This window comes from Aristolochia californica, unplaced genomic scaffold, assembly GCF_029961685.1.
Source record: "Aristolochia californica isolate CCGP_79_NKW_82.1479 unplaced genomic scaffold, dmAriCali1.0.hap1 SCAF_10, whole genome shotgun sequence".
Lineage (NCBI taxonomy): Eukaryota > Viridiplantae > Streptophyta > Magnoliopsida > Piperales > Aristolochiaceae > Aristolochia > Aristolochia californica.
The window spans coordinates 29,094,333-29,114,907 of record NW_027181771.1 but is presented as its reverse complement, the minus strand read 5'-3'; the positions used below and the strand labels follow the sequence as shown (position 1 = coordinate 29,114,907).

Genomic DNA, 20,575 nt, shown 5'->3' with positions numbered 1-20,575 from the left:
TCAGGTTTGGCATTCGAATCCCTGGACCAACAAATGGGGGGGATTAGGAACGTGAACTGATAGCGACAAATTTCGGGGGGTGCGCTAGCTTTTCGGGAAGTTCCTACCAGACGGGTATGTTGGGAACACTTGGCTAGGCACTTACAAGGCCGAAAGAGCAAGAGAATTCCTTTCTAAATTACACAAAAAAAATGGAAGATATTATCTAAATTAAGCAGCTTAAACTAATGTTCTCCATAAGTAACACAAAAACCTGTAAAACAAAAAGATATTCACCGGCAGGATCAATAATCTCAAACAGACAGTTCTCACTTTTCATTTCATCCAGCCGAGTCCTCTTTAGCTTCCTCAATGCTCATAATATACTCGATCTCTTCGGCGACTTCTTTCATGGCAGGCCTGTTCTGCCTCTTCTCCTCCAGACACCCCATGGCCAGAAATACCAGAGCCTTCATTGTGTCCAATTCTAACTGGGTCGCACCGGCTTTGATTTCAACATCAACAGTGTCCAGTATCTTCTCTTCATCCACCTTTCTCTGAACAAAAACCGCCAAATTCACATCATCGGCTTCTCTGTTAAAATCAATCGCCTTTTGGGACGTCAACAATTCCAATAAGACAACGCCGAAACTGTAGACGTCGCTTTTATCGGTCAGCTGATAGTTCCGATAGTATTCCGGATCCAGGTAACCTAGAGTTCCCTGAGCGCAAGTAGAGATGTGACTGAGATCGGTCTCAGCCAGCCGCGACAGCCCAAAATCTGAAACCTTGGCGTTAAGCTTATCGTCCAGAAGAATATTGCTCGACTTCACGTCGCGATGGTATATGGGTGGAACCGCCGAGGAGTGGAGATATGCAAGGCCTTCGGCTGTTTGGTGAGCAATTATCAATCTCCGGCGCCAGGGGAGAGAGGAACGACCTTCGGGGCGGAGCCCATGTAAGTGTTCGTAGAGGGTCCCGTTTAGAATGTACTCGTAAACCATCAATGGCTGCTGAAGCTCGACGCAGCAACCCAGAAGCTTGACGAGGCTTCGATGGTTCACCTGTGCAAGGATTCGGACCTCGTTAAGGACTTGATCGGTCGATTTGGTGTTTCCGAGCTTGGCACACTTGACAGCCACTACTGTTCCATCTTCAATAATGCCTTTGAAGACTTCTCCGTAGCCTCCCGAGCCGAGAAGAAGATCGCGGGAGAAGCCGTTGGTGGCTTTCTTAATTTCTTTACCGGTGAAGACTTTTGCATATTTGCCGCCCGCGTTCAGGATCTCTTCCCTTTCCTTCGCCAGCCGCTCTTTCGCATCTTTGATGCGCCGCTGACGTTTGTAGAAGAAGAAGCCTCCAACGCTTACCAGGAGCAGGACTCCGAGACCACAAGTCAAGCCTGTCAAAACTCAGAAGCACGAATTCAGAAAACCGGAGGGCAAAATCGAGGAGACGAAGCGTAATACAAGCGAAGTGGCTAGTGGCATTTTACCTGCAATTAAAGGGGTTCGGTTACTCGAACCGTCGCAACCTTCTGGATTTCGGCACGTCTCTTCTAACAAAGAGAAGAAGCGACAAAATGTACGATTAATTTCAGAAAAATCGATGAAACAGGGACACAGTTAAGCGTCTCTTGTGCGTACTCACGTTTGGTACAGGTACCGGAAAATGGGTCCCAGAGTAGTCCGGGAACGCAGAAGCACCTACTCGTCCCAGGGCCGGCGGGATCCGCGGCGCAGGTGGCGTTAACCCCCGCCTCACAATCCCCCTGAGTTTCACAGAGCGGTTCTCTTGGTGATTGCCACTGTATCTCCAAGCCCGATGCCGGCCACTGCGCCACCGGCAACGCAGGATCCAGATTCACGAAACTCCGATACGCGCTGCAACCAGACGGCCCCCGAATCCTGATCCAATATGATGTCGTGGACCCCCCAGCACGGAAAGTACAACACCTACTCGAATTCGCATCTCCACTGCACGCTCTTCCCTCCACCGAATCATCTATATATTTATGGCAGAGACCGGCTTCAGAGCAATTCAAGGGCGAGCGCAACAAGCTGTCGCTGCAGTTGAAGAACATGATGGTGTTGCTACTGGTGACGTTGAAAGGGAGGGTGTCGTTAAGCTGGAGGCCCTGGGTAGGCAGATCGGAGGAGACGCAGGCGCCAGGGACGAAAGTAGAGGGGCGGACGACCAAGCGTTGGGTGACGGGTAGAATGGCTGAGACTTGGTAAGAGGAACCATTGAGGCCGTCCAGGAGGAGAGTAGCGTTAGAAACGCAGCGGAGCTTATAAAAAGCGTCGCCGCAGGTGGCGGAGGTGCTGAGGGGATATGGGACGGAGAGGTTGCCGCAGGGAGGACAAGTGCGACCGGTGACGGTAATTGCGGCGGCGGAGATGAGAAGGAAGAAGAATACGAAGCGGGGAGGTGTCATTGGAGATTTGCAAGGAAGATTTGCTCAACGGTGCCTTTATGGGTGTATTATGGACGAGGTTGAAAGAAAACAGGCGAAGATTTGCTATAATGTCTTTGCTGTAATGTCCGATTTTATTCTTATTTTAATCGGTCCAATATGGGTAAGTAGAGGATTATCGGGACTCGCTCGGATCTTGGACTAATCCAGTCAGCACCTCAGAAATCGGACACAGGTCTAAGAATCCAGATGAAACCGGAGCAATTCAGATTTGACGGCCTCCCGGCCGGGGAGTTGTTGGGCGGTCGGCTCTCGGCAGTCAAGTCGAATTACGCACGCCATTGACTTGAAAGTTGAAACAGAGTTGCTGCTACCTTCATTAATGCCTAAAAATACGATCTCCAAGTGGATTTTTATCTGAAACGACGAAGTTGCTCACCTTTGAAAAGATGCCGCGCAGACTGGAGTGCCAACAATTCAATCGCTATTAAACGTCCAGAAGCAGAAGAAGAGTGAGGAAACCGATTATTTAAAGTTAAAAAACAGTAAAGCTTTCAGTTCTGAGCCTACTGGGAGGCTTTGGCTGTTTGAGGTGACGTCCACATTCTGCTCACGATGCGACGCCATTATTAGGAATTAATCAAGAAGATGGGCAAAGTTTGTGATATATTATGATGTCGTTATCATTTTGGCCTTCTATCAATGATCTCGTTATCCTCTTTCATCTTTCCGATCAAGCTCATGTGATAGAGAAAAGAGGAGGGTCATTTTCCCATCATCGTAGAAAAAGTAGGGGCTGGACAAATGCTCACGGAAACAAAGAGATTGATCGATAAGATGAACATGGTCGTCACTCCTAGCTCAGAGCAATGGAGATTAGCTTTATAGTTGACTTACGGCTCTTATAGATCATCAAAGAGAATAAAATAAGCTGAATTGGAAACGGTTTCTTCTTCTATATCGATTTCTTTCTGGTTGGGGCTTCATCTGCGATTCCTCTTCACTTTAATTCTTAAACAGAAGTCACCAGTCAACAGCAGGCATCTTCTTCATCTCTTGCGGAAATCTAATCCGGTCATGTAAACAATAGAAATTCGTCTGGCATGTCCATGAAATCAAGAAGCTTCATCTTCGACTCTCTAGAAGGCCAGCGTTAGCTCATTTATTCCAAAAAGGATCTAGAAAAATGCGAACATCAGTTTGAATGCTTTGAACATCATTCGAGGCTTGTCCAAAGGATGTCTCCCTCGTTGCTCCAAAGAAGAGGACCCAAATGTGGAGAAGAAGGAAAATCGCAGTGACATGAGTAGGTAATCTCTTCTGGAAGGGGATTAGGTCGGTTGGATTCATTGAGGAGGATTGGAGATTTGGGAGGTAGGTGGGCGTGCATGGATTTCAAATGAATCAAAAATTCCTGACACGGGAAGAAGACGTGGGAGAGAAGCTGCTCGAGGGAGGATACACGTGGAAAACAAGTTTTTTTTTTTCTTGTTTGAATGCCAATAGAAAATAGAAGAGAAATATAGTTTTTTTTTGTTTGAATATACGTAGAAAATTAGTAATATTTTAAAATTTTCTCTCAATTTTCTAATTTTTATATTTTCTTCCCAAATTCTATTATTTTGTGAGAGAAAATAAATGATTCTCTGTTGCCAAATAATAGAAAATAATTTTCTCTCATTTTTTTTCCTATTCTGTAGGTTCCAAATAGGCCCTATGATAATATGAGATAATCTAACTTTGCACTTAATTATAATTTAATATTATAGTATCATCTTTAATATTTATGATTATTCACAAAAAAATAATAAGTGTAATATAATATAAATATTTCATATTTAATATTACTTTATTATTTAATATTAAATATTTTATAGTATAATATGACATAATATTTAAAATACATATTAAGCTATTGAAAAATATTATAGTATCATCTTTAATATTTATGATTATTCACAAAAAATAATAAGTGTAATATAATATAAATATTTCATATTTAATATTACTTTATTATTTAATATTAAATATTTTATAGTATAATATGACATAATATTTAAAATACATATTAAGTTATTGAAAAATATTATAGTATCATCTTTAATATTTATGATTATTCACAAAAAATAATAAGTGTAATATAATATAAATATTTCATATTTAACATTACTTTATTATTTAATATTAAATATTTTATAGTATAATATGACATAATATTTAAAATACATATTAAGTTATTGAAAAATATTATAGTATCATCTTTAATATTTATGATTATTCACAAAAAAAAAATAAGTGTAATATAATATAAATATTTCATATTTAACATTACTTTATTATTTAATATTAAATATTTTATAGTATAATATGACATAATATTTAAAATACATATTAAGTTATTGAAAAACTAATATTAAGAAGATGAAATAAATATAGTAGTTTAGACTTAGGTAAAAAAATTGATCAAGAAGTTTGGGAAAAAAATTTCTTTTTTTCTTTTTCCAGATAGGGACCTGATTACCGTACATGCAATTGACTCGAAGTCTAGTTATATATATATATAGAGGGATGATCGGATACGAAACCCAATTTCGTGAAAATTTTCTCCTTGCTCATAAAATCTACTTAAAGTGTACCAAACATCGGTACCTAATAACCACCCTTGTTATACCAAAATCTACTTAAAGTTACAATAAATAAACGACTTTGTCAGGAATCAAACCCAAATTCTCTGGTTAAATTGGTGCCTTATCCATTAGACCAAGGAAGACGATTAGAAACAGAGAGAGAGAGGGAGATAGGTTTAATGACAAAGTTAAATTTAATTTTTTTACACATTTTTATAAAGTTAGTTTGAGGAACAAAGGGAATTTTCTAATATGAAGACAGGGTTTGGTTAGCCTGAAGAGAATTTGAGAGACAAACCATGAGAATAAACTAAACTCTGGACTGTGCCTTCATTGGACTATGTTACAAGCAAACTATTCTTTATATATAGTTGTTGCTTGTCGCCTTCCTGTCACCACAAACCCATATTAACATAATCTTTACGTATTAATCATTCATAACTAATTAACTCTTCACATAACTCTTGAAGAAGAATGGAACAGAGACGCCGATTTCTTGTTTCCTTCCCTAAATTGAGTTGAGAGTTGACCTGTGACTGCTTCAACACCTTCTAATCAATGTCCTCTGCTTCGCATAGATTTCAAGATAAACACTAACTTTCCCCTTTTCGTTTTTTCTTTTCCTGAAATCGTAACAAGTCGTGTTTGTTTCTCTTGTCTGAATCCTAATGTAACTACAAAAATATGAGCAACAGTGAACGGACCGAGTCCCCTTTTGCGAGTCGGTAGTGGGGACTCTGTTCGAACTACAAATGAACGGATTCTCTTCCAGTTCTTCTAGCATGATCTTCTATTACTTGCAGCTCCCTTGGAAATTTCTGAACGGGGATTAGATTGTGTTTGGTGAAGGAGACGGATGGGATGAAGCTGCAATTCTTGAAAAAGCAACTGAAAGAGAAGAAGACTTGCAAGATAACGACACAATATTCTTCCTTGCAATCCAATTTACAGTTATACATTCAGCCCCCATTTTGGGCAATCAGACATTAAAAGCAACCTGCAAGAAATTAAAACCTTTCGTATAAACGACTGTAGTAATTCACACAACTAGTTCACTACCTACTTCAACACCAGGCAAGGAGCTCCTTCGGCAGCTCTCGGCCCTTATTCATCACCCTTTACTACACGTTTCCAAGCAGCCTCACCGTGTTCAGAATCACTTTAGTGATTCCCACAGCTAGCCGAGGATCATCAAGAAAGCCGGCGAGAAGTCGAACGACGCAGCGGGGAAGACTGGGGCCCGTTGGAGACACTCTGGGAAGATGCAACCACGGACGCCGACGACGCGGAGTTGTACAAATAGTCCGGCCTGAAAAGCTGTATCTCAGACGTCTGAAACCTACCGGAATCCCCCGGAAGCCTCATGTACGAGGCCGACGGCGAGTCGTTGATCCACGAGCCCGTTAAAGAAGCTTGACCCCCCGTCCTGTACTGAACAATGGCTCTGTAAACAAACGGGATGAGACCCTCCATGGTGATTCTCAGCTGCAGAATCCAGGGAGGGAGAGAGAAGAGGATGGATTCGTGGCAGGAAAGGTCGAATTGGAAGGTTTAAAAAGGGGAGAGGGAGGGTGTGATGAGGTAGAGTAAGGTGGTGGGACACACAGCTCTGGGCTGGAAGCCACGCAATTGAGAGAGAGAGAGAGAGAGAGAGAAAAGCAGGGAGGAGGTTCAACGCAATCCAGTTGAGTGAGGTTTGAAAGCTGTATTCAAACTGCAAAGACATCTCACCCAATCTCACTTAACAAAATCTTTAAAATTTTCATGGTTGTTAAATCTTCAATCTCCAAGCCACCTCCAGGCTTCATCTTCTCTCATTTTTAATCCATTAAATCATGTTAACTAATCACATTTTTGACAATTTTTTAAACCAGAAGTTAGTCCTCATGGTGCACCTTCCTCTTCTTCAGGCCGCCACCTAAAGAAAGAATTTTCTGTCCATCACGTTTATCTTATTAATTTAAATTGAAGATTTAAAACTGACCCTTTAATCAACTAATTAGAGTAATTGCAGCAGCCAGATTAGATAATCATCTAACGAGTAGTTGGTCCTCCCAGTTGTTCTTCCATTAGTTTTTAATTGGCATAGCTAACGAGTAGTTGTCAAGTGATTTACACGAAAGAAAAATGGATGAGGAAGCGGAGAAGAAGAGAGAGAGGTCGTTTCAGTTGGAATCGACGTTCTAACTCACGCTGCATAATTCAAACGATTACTCTTTCTTTGATCGAAACCAACGTCATTAATTCTTCGAAGATGGGATTTGATTACGGAAAGAAATGGAAACGGAATCGTTTACTCAGGAAGCTTTCGAGCTCTGCTCCTGTTTCTTAACTGGTATCGAATGTCTTCCAGTTTTAATATATTATCGTTTGGAAGGAAGGATTTTACGACACTCCACATAGTTTTAATTGAAGAAACTGGTCTGAGAAGATTAAAACAATTGTCAACAAAAAGATAAAATGAAGACTCGATCAACCAAACTATAACCCACAAGTCCATGCTGCTTCTTCAATCTTATCCATCCACATCTGTTCTTTCTTGTCTTTTTTTTTTCATTTTTCGAATTTCTGTTCGTATACCATGTAAACAACCCCCCGGAGGCTAAAGAAAACAGCGGCGGTTGACAAAAAGGAATCGTGTGCAAGAATCGTTGGTTCACTAACAACTCTCCTGAAAAAGAAATCCCCACTATGATCTCATCTCTTGCATCATCTCCACTTTACTCCAGTTTTCTTCGAGCGATCTGCGTGCCGCTTTCCCTGTCTCCTCTGGTTTTTTCCTCTAATAATATCTCAGCCCCATGATTATATTTTCTAGAAGACTCGCAACTGCGGCTGCTTAAATTATTTGGATCAGGTTCAGGTGATTTGACTCGTTTTTTAACCTGATTCGAACTTAAATATCCCATACCCATGATTTACTGTTATCTCAGCTGTCCGTTTATAAACAAGTCGTCGATCCGTTTGCTTTAACCCCCCATCTGATTCAAATCTTACCCATTCTGATCCTTTGCTTCTCAGGTCTTCTCTTCAAATTTTCTAGATGAAAAGCACGTTTAATAACTCTTCTTCTAACATCTTAATCACGCTTGAATGCTTACTTGAACATGTTCTGCTTGTCTTGATACCAAAGTTTCAAAGCACGTATTAGGTTAAACAGTCCATCCGAAGAGAGAGAGATGTGGATGAGTTATCTCCCACTATGATTCTGTTAACAAATTACAATCTTCATGGATGGATAGAGGAGAGAGAGAGAGAGAGAGAGAGAGTGTGACCAGGTCTGGCCAATCAAGAAAGGTGCAACTGCCTTACCTAAAAGCTTCAATCTCACGTCTTTTTAATTATTACTTATCCTTGGTCGTTAATCTTTTTTCCCTGATTAGCAAGGGTAAGTAACCTAGCTAACTTGAAAAAGTGAATTAACTATGGGTGAAGGGGGATATCACTCGTTAGGTAGGTGACATAGTTAAACTTTGTTGTTACTTTCATGCAAAGTAATCAAACTTGCACTAGAGAGGCCAATTAAACTATGTTCAACTTAGCCTTGACCTCTTATTCGGGGTACTATATTTCAAAATACCTGGAAAGCTAGAATCAAATCACACCTGGTATTAGTGGCTCAATCAACTAATTAGGGGAAACTGGTCCATATTGGAGTAGTTTTGCCTCCCTCGCTTCAAGTACACGATCAAAACAGGGGAAACAGGTGCCCAATGAATTAAAAAAAGAATTAAAAGAAAATTATTACAATGAATTTTATGAATTAATTGGTATAAGTTTAAAATGTAACAACAAATTTTTTATTTTCTTCTAGAAAATACAATTTTAAAAATATTTTTTAAAATCTTGTAGGAGCCAATTTATTAATTTCACTAGTAGAAGATTTTATTTTCTAAACTTAATTTTTTATTTTTTCTTGTTTCAAAATCAAATTAAAAATACTAAAATTTTTAAATAATTAGAAAATTTATAAAAATTGTACGATTAAATCAATTAATATATCAAAATATAAAAAAATTAATTAAATTCTAAAAAATAAATGAATTGTAAAAATGACACATCTCATTTTAGAGCTAGGACTACATAGTCTTTATCTTATACTCATAATCATCTCATAGAGAATTCAGTCACTTCTGAATTAGGCAGTTAGAAACCTTCAACTCATCCTTGAGATGCGGCGGGCAAGAAGAAAAAGATACTCAAGCCATATTGGGTACATGCAACTGAGTTAAACCCATCCCCTTAATGTACTGGACTTAGGACAATGTACACTCTATATTATGACACGCTCATCAACTAGCTCACCATCCTCTTCTACCTCTCGCACCATCCGTTGCATGTCATCTTCATGAAGATAGCATAAGAATGTTATATAATATTACTACCATCTCCTCTCGAATGCACATAAATGACTTCTTGCGTGTAGTATGTCAAATTGTTCATTTTCTAATATTTTTTATATTTACTTGATACTGTATATGTAATTTAGAATTAAAAAACATCAGTAATACATTAATTATGTAGTTGAAACATTTCTACATGAAAATACAATCCAATTACCTAAAACTTCTCCCCCTAAATCATAAAACACACTTTGACATAAGCAATGTCAATCATCAAGGGAAACCCCTCTACATGAGGTCGATAGTACTGTAGGGTCACCCCCATGCTACTTGAACCAAGAGTGCATACTAGTCTAGTGTTGTGAAAACACAACACCCCATATCACATGAATGAAAACACACAAAACAAAACTATTACCAAATTGAATAATAGAGGTTAGTTTTAAAAAATTAATTGTCAAACTTTTAATATTTAATTCTATGTAGGGATACCCACATGATAACTATCATTAGTGTAGGTCTAAAAATTTGCACCCGTACGTGCATGTAGTTGCTAAGGATGTGGTCTACCCAATTGGTGAAGACAAGGTTATAGATTGTTGATGCCCTACTCTATAAATCCCTGAACTCCATAGAAATCTTCCTACCCAGCTCTCTGATAATATCATCCACTATAGAGCCGTTCGTTAGGTTGGGTTCTTGCTTGAGTGAGGGTGTGGATGGAGAGGCATCTATTTACACAAAAATTAAGCGCAAATTAAACATATATAGTATAATCACAACTTAATTTACTTTAGAATATACAAATTTGTGTTGCCATTAATACCTTGGATCTTTGGGACATGGTTGGTCTCCCTAGGTTGCTCAGTGTCATGCAAGTCCAGTATTGATCTATCGAGGCATCGTCCTTGGAGGATGCAAGACATGTAGGTGGTCTTCTAGGTGCACGTGGAGCAAGATATAAGATGACATGCATAGTTTTTTCATAATATCAATAATGGTACTAATATAAGGACAATACACCAAAAAAATTGAGATAAATAATTGAAATCCCTACTACCATCGTTAACTATGGAAAACCAATTAGATTTATGGCCAACTAATTGAATTTGTTCATTTTCATCATTATCTGCTTCTTCTTCTTCTTGAAATGTCAACACTAATGGATCAATATTTCACCATATCCTTCAGATATTAACACTGGTGAACCAGTCAGCAGTGTTGATACCTCATCTTGTGTTACTTGCATTAAACCACTTTCACTTGAGCATAAAAATAAAATTATTACCCAAATATTGTAGTTTAATTATTTCCATTACAACCTCATATTATTCAAGGTAATTGTCTTTGTAATACCCATTTACAATGATGTCTCCATTTTGAGTCTTACGATTTGCCTCAAGTAGCTTAGTATGGATGCACACGCTATTAACAATACAACTTGAGGAGTTGTTCCTTGATATAGGACCAATACCAAGGCAATAGATATCACTGTTCAATTCAACTTGGCTACAAGCTACTATTTTGTTTTTACCTAAATAGATTAGATGACATCAAAGATTTTAACACATAACAATTCTGAATGAACCATTATATAGTGAATTGGACACGACTCACCTTATTTTAAACCAATGGGCAAACTCTTCTTTGTGTTGTTGATCCAAATTTATTTTGCTCTCTCTTTGCAAAAACTCTGCGTGCTTATTATTTATCATAAATACTAAATAATGAAAAGCCAAATCATATATCTAAACTTGCAATAGGAAACTAGAAAACACTTAGAAGAGACATTCTTCAATCTCGTTCCAAGTTGTGTCATACAACCCACAACATTTGTATATACAAGATAGCATCAAGAAGTAATTCGGTCCTTCCACTCAATTTATGAGCAGTGTGTGCAAAAAGAGATTTTTTAAGGCAATGGACATCGCCATCGTAATTCCGATCTGCCTGTATATATCTTGTTACAACTCCTTCCAAGTACACTGAGTATGTCAAAGCTTCAATGTCAATATACGCCTCGATGATTGAATCTTATGGACGAGCTTTATTACGTACCAATATTCTCAATTAACGAAAAGCCTCTCAATTTACGAAAAGTCCATATAAAAACATAGCAACATCTAGTGCAGCCTATTGCCACCTTAAGGTTGCATCATTAGTGATATGAGGGTGATAGATTCAAAGCACCTAAAGTAAACTATATACCCAAGGAGAGATGGAAACCATTGAAAAAGACCAGCCTCTCCTCACTGTTTTACTATACAATAGGGAGTCTCACTAGATGGGAGATGGGTAGATGACACCCTCTACTTTGTTTCCTACACCATTCTTTCCATGTCTTTCCTCTCAGATGGGGAGGATCCCTACCTACCTTAGCATGAAAGAGAAGGGACTCACCTACATTACAATATGTCATGTATATTAGTTTTATATTTTCGATGCATATAAGTTGTATCACACATAATATTGACTTCATCAACCTACACATTTGATATTGACTAAAACAAAATTCAATATATCAATCCTTGCTATTTATAAGTTCACCATGCATAGATGGGAGGAAAGCCATAGCCTCTCTGAGGCTAGTAGAATTGATGACAACATTATCCAAAGTAAAATGAACCAGGAAATGACATGGAAGTAGGGGCTCTCAATTTGACATGGAAGGGTCCGAGCGTGGGCCATTTTCATTCAAAACTAATTTTGTTTACTTTCATTAGTGCTACATTAATTAGGTTCATGGCCATAATAAGAAGAGCTACGAGAGAGAGTGATTACCTCCACTACTTATCAACTGCGGCGTCCTTACGTGGCTGTGGTCCATGTCTTCACAACTCTTCCCAATTGGCTAAGAGACATAATCAATAATAAATCATATTATTACATGTATAAAACTATGGTAATAAGAATTGAGCCTTCTATTTAAAGAAAGTGAGGTCAAGCATCTCAATTCTACACTATTATTTGTTATTAAATGAAACAAATGGAAAGTTCAAATTAGCCACCCTTGTGACTTATCCCCACCTTTGACTGTCACAACTTCAATTAATTAAGAACCCAATAATGTATAAAAAAAAACAAGGTCAAATACACCACTAAAGCATTATAAAGTACCATAGATAGGACACATATTAATATTTCTATGTCATGACATGACACAATGTGACCGTGGTTCAATGAACATGCCAGAATGTGGTCCACCAACACATTCAATTTTTCTACTTTCAGCTTTGTTCATCAAACCTTACGTGGTGAATTTGCTTGGGGCTGGACCACCAACCCTCATCAACCTCGCTTTGATTCTGTTTGTCTTTATTGGAAATATTCTTTCCTTTTCTTCTTACTATTTTTTTTACCCTTTTGCCCCCGTTCCCCTCAGAAATTGAGAATTTCAATTCCCCTTACGGTGCCAGAATCGAAATATGCCAACCCTTGGAATCTTTTCTCCTTGGGAATCTTTGCCGCCACCGGCACGTGGGCCCTTTTCTTTCTCGTTCTCTCCTAATTATTATTTGTAATTAAATAATAAATTCGTTCTCATTTTAATAAAAAAATTATTTAAAAAAAAATAAAGCTGTTGAAGCATGTGAGGGTGTGATACCGCCGTAGGCGATGGTGATATGATGAAGGCCAAGCGTAGGCGCGTAGGCCATTCTCTGCCACGTCCGCCTCTACGCTTTTTCCAGACGCAATCATTTTACACCTGCTTTTAAAAGCAAAATCTTCACTAGTACACGCATTGTCTTCTCAAATCCCGACTCGCGTGTCGCCCAACCACACCAAATTGTACACCTTCAGAAAAAAAGAGAGGAAGAAGCTTGATAATGAGAAGGATTTGAATTTGAGAAGACACTTGGAGATGCTGAGGGGGATCCGACCTGTCGTTTTTAGAGAAGTATTTTTTTTTGGTGGGCCTGAGAAGTGGGGACCCACTGGCTGGGGTTGGGTGAAGTTATCGATTACAGTTTTTGGACATTTTGGAATCCGGCAAGGAAAAAACCGGAGAAAACTTGACATATTTAAGGCGGGAGAGCTGGTTGGGGAGGCAGAGAGCTCATTTGTCGGCATCGGGGCTCCCGTTCTCTCCGTCTTATGGTCGTTTGGGAGAAAACGAACTCGCTGCTTCTCTCACTCTTACTTTCCTTTTCTCTGCTCTTTAGGCAGCCATTTTAGCTGGAGTTTCGTGATTTTTGTTCTAAGTTTTTTTTTTTTTGCGGGAGACCGAGTTGGTGCTGAAGGAGACAGGCGAGGTCATTTCAGCTGATTTTTTTACTCTGTTGAGCCAAAATCCTTGAGGAGAGGTAAAATGACCGGGTGCTGTGTTTTTATTTTATTTTATCCTATGGCGTTAAATGATAGTGAAATGAGCTGACTTTATTTGTCTCCGTTTTTCTTCCTTTTCTATTTTGTTGGTATTTTCGTGGATGCGAAGAGGCAAAGACTTCTACAAATTTGGAGGTGATTTAGAGGCAGAAGTCGAGAACTGTTCTGTTCCTTCTGATGATCTTGAGCCATCTTTGATTGTAACGCGGCTTTCACTATAAATTCCTGTAGTGAGATAAAAATCTTAGACAGTGAGAATGTTGCCGTTTGAAAAGTGGATCACCTTATGCGAAGTGATCAATTAGGAGACTGAGGAGTGTTCGGAGTTTGAGAGTTTTGGGATGTCTTGTGATTTTGCTGCAGACATCGGTAGCTACGAGATCGTACGAGTTTACGTAGTTATCCTCTTGTCACTTGTTAAACTGAAGTTCATGGCATCTGTTGGAAATAAAGCTGAGGCCGTTGAGAGATTTCCTTTTGCCAGAGGTTTTTAACTTTTCGGTTCTAAGTAATCTTTCGAATCAGAGCTTTCTTGTTAAGTAGGGGAGGAGCAATGGGGATTTTGCTTCTTGGTTATGTGGCTCCACCGATAAAACGACGGGCAGGTCTCCGAAGAAAACAAGCTGGACGAGGTTCATACCGGGGCAGCTAGTGAAGCTTTAGTCTCCTAGCGTAAAAAAATTGATCTCAGCTGCATAACGTTACTCTGGCTTCAAATAGATGGGAAGTGGTTCGGTGAGGCACTTGCTGAAGAGTCTTTGTAATAATACTCAGTGGAAATATGCTGTTTTTTGGAAGTTTAGGCACCACAGCCGCATGTAAGTCTTTTTTCTCCCCACCTATCTGGTGGTATACCTCCATGGACTTTATTTTGGCGACTTTCTTGGCCTTTCACGAACCTGTGACAACTAGCGAGTATAGTTCTGAAGAATTATTCGTTTTGAATGTTAACGACTGACCTGACACATAACATTAAGAGGTTGACATGCTTGCCATGATCCCATGTTTCCCGGCAAATTCCAAAATGATGTATGCATTAAAAAAGAAAACACCATTTGGTTCCGTTCTGTCTGGATAAGGGTTAAAGTAACCTGACCTTATCTTCAAACACTTACTTTAGGTAAAATGTTCTTTTTTGTTTGTCATTTTAGGTGTTTGTCGTGGGAAGATGGTTACTATGATTATCGAAAAGAAAGAGATCCTTTGCAACAACTCTCAGAAAATTTATGCTTCAGCAAGACATCGGGGACTGCTTTCTCTGGCTATGATTTCGATGCTGATAGTGAAATTACTTTGCCTCATAAGATAGGATTGGCAGTGGCGGATATGTCATATCTTTCATACTCATTTGACCAAGGGTATGTCAACCACAAAATTCTAGTTATCAATGTATATCAATATCACTCACTTACATTTACCCAAGCGTCCATAAGCCTGATATTGGATGGTTAAATTGTCAGCTTTTTGCCAATCCAGTCAGATATTGCTGCTTGAGTTAATATTGACATACAATGTTTTGCATATTTTTTTATAAGAAATTCTCTACCTTTTATATACAACTGTTCTAACTTCTGCTTAGAACTATAAGTTCAGCTCTTTTTAGATCTCTTTTTCATTGTAAATATTGTTACACACTGATCCGGACATTTTCTGAGCAGGTTTGTGGGTAAAGTAGCATCTTCGGGCAGACATTTGTGGGTTCTAGCCAGTGAGTTGAACTCCAGGTCCTCTTTTGATGTGAGTAACTTCTTGAGAAATATGTAGTCACTGAATTCAAGAATAATTCAGCCATATGGCACTAGGAGCAGAGTTTGACACATTTTTATTCATTTACAGTTTCCAGCTCAATGGCAATCCCAATTTGCAGCCGGTATCAAGGTATAAGCCTGAATTTGACTTAACTACTACAATATGGTGCTGCTACGTAATTGACTTAAGAGGCATGAAGATTGGGTGAAGACTACACTAATTAAATGGTATTTGCAGACTATTTTGCTGGTGCCTGTGGCTCCTCTTGGGGTTGTGCAACTCGGCTCATTAGAGACAGTAAGTCAATATTTCCGGCATACTTTTCTTAGTTGATGCAGATTTTATTGTGGTGCAAGTATAGTTCATACGATGCTGTTGCCAGGTCAAATCACCATATCTGGTTGTCAAGATAGTTTATGAGTAATAGGTGATGTCATGACTTCAATTACCTGGGGACCCTTGGGGATTGCCTGTGATGTATAAGAGGGAATGACACCAATCAGAGTATCATATTTAAGTGCCTTCCCTTGTATTTAACACCCTGGTTGGTGTCATTTCCTGTGTTATGTCAGACATTATCCAGCGTCCCTACATTCTACACCCAAGACAGGCTTTTGTCATCCCATGTATATATGCATGTTTATGCAGATCTTACATCTTACATCTTTATCTTCTTCTGGTTGAGACATCAGGTTGTAGAAGACCTGGCACTTGTGGCGCACATTAAGGACTTGTTCAACACATTCCCATCTGTCTGTTTGGATTTTCCATTCTCCTCAATTGGTGATCCCTTTGACCCACAACTACCATTTCCCTCTCCTGTCTTCGAGGATTTGTCTTCATCACCTTCTATTCCCCTGAATATGGCTCACCCAAAGCTATTGAAGAACAATCCATCTATTCTTGATATGGACAAAATAATGTCAAGTGGATGTTCTACTGTCAGGACTGACATGCCATCGGTGATTATGGATGAAAACAGCCATCATCTTTTACAAGACCAGCAAATGCCTGCCAATCTTTGCAACATGGCTAAGGGTAACCTACCTTCTTTTGTCTGCCCCTTGGTTGGATCTTACATCTCACAGCATAATACAATGAACCAACTAATGCAAGAGAGTTCTCCTGTATCTCATTCATGGGAAAAGGGCATGGAGCAGGGCCACCATGATGTTATGGTTGAGGCTATTGAAGGAAAATCAGGGAACAACATTCGAAGCTTTCCTTTTGATTCAGAATTACATAAAGCGCTGGAACCGGCATTTCATAGCGTATATGACACATATCCCTTAAATGCAACTTTTCCGGAAGAAGACAGATCGGGCAACATGAATGTGGTGTCTCAAATGGGTTCAACAGTGGGTGTCCACAAAGCCAGTAATGACTATCTTTTAGATGCTGTCATTGCCAAAATATACAGACAATCAGGTGAAAATGCTTGTGATGAGTTTGATGCTGTCATATCTTCCAATTGCTCATCGGATCAACTTGGCGGAGAGGTGCTTCCATGTTCTCCATCTGGGTCTTCGTCACGAGTAGTCAGCACATTGACTAATGTCAATGTTCAAAGTGGAGGTCAGGGTAATGCACATGAACAGTCCAAATTAGGCAGGAGAAAAGGTAGAACTGCTGATGTTTGCAGGCCAAGACCAAGAGACAGACAGATGATACAGGATCGGGTTAAGGAGCTACGAGAAATTGTTCCTAATGGAGGAAAGGTACATAATAGTAAATATTTGTCTACCCACCTTAAGAGGGTTTCAATTATTATGATCTAACATGCGATGATGTGTGTGGTATTGACAGTGTAGCATTGATGCACTACTGGAACGAACAATAAAGCATATGGTATTTCTGCGCAACATCACTAACCGGGCAGAGAAATTGAGAAAATGCTCACAGTCTAAGGTACAAAAGCTTGTCTAACCTGGGGTTTCTTTTGAAGCTTATACTCTTCTCATATCTGTATGTGGTTTCTCTTGTATGTGGTATATGATACAAAAACAAAACCTCCTGTAAAATGTGTGCTAACATAAATATTTGGTTTTATGACTATTTGTATTTTTGTAACTAGGCTATTAGTTAGTCATATTCAGTTTGAAAACCCAAGCACGGGAGCTTGCTAGGGAATTGAAAGTTTATGATCACTGAAGGTTTGATGCCTTGAATGTCCCATTTACCTGGCAAAGCTTCCATGAAGTAAATCGATCACATGACCACATGGGTGTTTTTAGTTCGAGTTCTTGGGTTCATGCTTCACTAGGAGAAAGGGGTAAAGTGTGTAATCAACATTCAAAAACATATATAATTGGCAACATTTGCCAGATTTCCATCTAGTAACTGTTCTGTAACACTGATCTGCACTTGTATCCTCAAAAAAAAAAAAAAAAAATTCTCTGCAGGTCCGTGGTAACGAAAATTGGGGAGGCTTGAAAAGCACACGCAATACAAGCTGGGCAAAAGAGTTCGGCTGTCAACCTGGAATCTGCCCCATTATTGTGGAGAACTTGGAGCAACATGGGCAAATGCTGGTGGAGGTCCGTTCTCTCCTGCTTCTATCAGTCGTTTAGAATTTTCTTATACTCTTGGAGTATTCTGAATTACTTCCTACTGCAGATTCTGTGTGAAGATCGTGACCTTTTTCTTGAAGTTGCTGATGTCATGCGGCGTCTTAATTTGAACATATTAAAAGGAATAATGGAGAAGAGGACAAAAAAGACATGGGCTCACTTTATTGTGGAGGTAGTGGCTCCTACTACTAATGTCGAATTTTGCACTTGTTGGTTCCAGTTGCATGAATTACACTAATTTTAATGTGTCCAAACAGGTCTCCAAGGGATTTCAACGAATGGATATCTTGTTGCCCCTGATGCAACTCTTGCAGCGGCACCAGTCCCTCTGATGAGAGCCTCGTTGAAATCTTCTTACTAGATGTGTGTTTACTACTAGTCTGGGTTGCCTTACCCTGTACCTGTATACCCAAGGATTGAAGAGGTTTGTCTGGTGAAACTTTCTCGTGTATCCACTGTGTATCCCGTTTCGTTCTGTTTATATTAGTTTGCCATGGCTGTTATTAGTTTATTTCTATTTTTCTTTGTTTCAAGTTCCTGCAAGAATCCATGGAAGATCGATACGCTGTTCAGTGATTTTTTTTTACATGATCCAAATTCCAAATATGACAAAGGAACTTCATAAATTTGGGGGTCATAAGTAATTAAAATTTTAAAATATTTTTTTGATTTTAATTATTTAAAAAGACAATGAACAAACTGGAGGAGGAAAGGACCGAGGATACTTATCATAATTATTGGGTGTTGAATATGGTAAGGTTTATTGTATCTTAGGAGAAAAATCTAACACCGGATTGAGAGCAATTGTTCCTTGGAGAAAACTATTTATGTGCATCAAAGTCTCTTAATATATTTTGTTTATGTTTTGGTATGATAGTAAGTTGTCACTTACATGGATATGAATTAGTGAGATAAAAGATCTTGAGTTTATGAGTTGGTAGAAGAGGTTTCTTAGTGTTATACAAGGTTATATCTATCTTGAATTTTATGTTGTATTCTAAAGGAATATAAGTTACTGTAGGCATCACATTCCATACAACACTTCACACGTTTAGCTTCACACTTTCTTACGAACTCCAAAAAACTCTAAACAAAATTGGTCACATGTTTTGGTCGTTAATCATGTTTTTGATCAATTTGATGGTACAAATACAAGATGTTGAAGTAGTTTAAGTGGTATTTTATGTAATTATGAGAGTGAACAATATAAGCTGTACTTAGTGGGTAATTTATGTGATCTTTTTTATTTTTATGTACTAGGGCATCCATGCCCCACCTCGTGCTATCTCTTAACCCTTAAAGTTTTTCTCTTCAACTTGTGGTTTTGCCTTCTTTTCATCTTTGTTATGTACGCAATAACATTATTAAGAGTTTAATTAATTTTTTTTATTTTATTTTATTTTATTTCAGTTAAAGAATTAATAGGTCACATGGGCATTTTGGTAATATTTTATCTATAGGGGCATTTTGGTAATATTTTATCTATAGGGGTATTTTTGTAATATTTTATCTTAAATCTTGTAAGGGTGAACCTTATTTAAGGGGTAAAAGTAATGAGAAAAAACAAACATTGATTTAGCATAAACTAGGGTTTTGAGTTCTTTTCAACGAGTTCATGGGGTGTGCGTTCTTCTCAAAGAACCTATGGTTTTCAAGTTTTCCTTCGGCTTGATTTTCGTCTCTCTTCTTCTTCCATACGAATCGTCGTGTCAGATCTGAGACCATAACAATTGGTATTAGAGCCAAGTTTCGATCTTGGGACTTGTGGGTTATGGGTTCACCACTCTTTCGGGACGCCGTGCACTTTCCATATAAGACGCAACAAATTCTGAGAGACCTCTGTCTCGAAAAATCTCCAAGCGGAGAAGCCCCAAAAGGGTGTTGTTCGCCGTCGGAAAAAGCTTAGTGGGAAGCCAACCGAAATGAATTACCACTAGGGTCCCTCATTTCGGCAGCCAGCAAAGCAAGGAGAACATGGGAGAATGGGCGACGAGAGAAAGGGGAACCACAGTGGAAGACGTAATTTTCAGGTAAGATTCTAAAAATGCCATCGATTTGGATGTCAAAACGATTCTTTCACGTGGGTGATGGGGCTAAAAGGGGTTGAGCAGCAGTGATGTTGCTCGAATTTTTGGCCTGGTGGTTTTCTGTTCCGTGAAGTAGAGAAACATAACCATTTTGATGGAATTCCTGTTTTTGTGTCTGAAATGTGAGTTGGGATTTTTTTGTGAATTTCAGGATTGATAGAAAAAATTCTATGGGGGATGAATGATTTTTCTATTGATGAGTACAAAAAGACTTTGCTGGGATTTTTTGGTGCTACTGGTTCTAACTTCATCATTGGAGTGCTCTACAGAGAAGGTATGGTGGAAATGGCAGTTGCCCTATTTTTTTAACTAAAAAAAATGGGTTGCCACTGCATAATTTTATTTTTATGCAATTGATGGATGCCAAGTTTAATGAAGGTGGTGAAGTGGGTCTCTTTGAGCTGTTTCACTAGATTGAACAATTAGATTCTAAGAAACTTGGATGATTGTATAATGCTGTTATTAGTTTTTTTTGCTA

The 20,575-nt window shown here is 38.8% G+C and overlaps 2 protein-coding genes across 2 annotated transcripts; one reads left to right on the top strand and one right to left on the bottom strand.

The window, feature by feature from the left end:
• Positions 1-235: 235 nt before the first annotated feature.
• Positions 236-2,416, bottom strand: LOC137943051 (wall-associated receptor kinase-like 20). Its single transcript, XM_068788747.1, has 3 exons — positions 1,630-2,416; positions 1,475-1,537; positions 236-1,381 (listed from the first exon to the last, which is right to left on the bottom strand). The coding sequence occupies exons 1-3, from the start codon at positions 2,414-2,416 to the stop codon at positions 321-323; spliced, it is 1,911 nt and encodes a 636-aa protein (XP_068644848.1). The 3' UTR covers positions 236-320.
• An 11,025-nt stretch (positions 2,417-13,441) lies between these two features.
• LOC137935252 (transcription factor EMB1444-like) lies at positions 13,442-18,586 on the top strand. Its single transcript, XM_068779944.1, has 11 exons — positions 13,442-13,669; positions 13,801-14,509; positions 14,843-15,049; positions 15,350-15,428; positions 15,528-15,569; positions 15,678-15,737; positions 16,133-17,158; positions 17,247-17,348; positions 17,843-17,977; positions 18,057-18,182; positions 18,268-18,586. Exons 2-11 carry the CDS (start codon positions 14,412-14,414, stop codon positions 18,340-18,342), a joined length of 1,950 nt encoding a protein of 649 aa, XP_068636045.1. The 5' UTR covers positions 13,442-13,669; positions 13,801-14,411; the 3' UTR covers positions 18,343-18,586.
• The last annotated feature ends 1,989 nt before the right edge of the window (positions 18,587-20,575 follow it).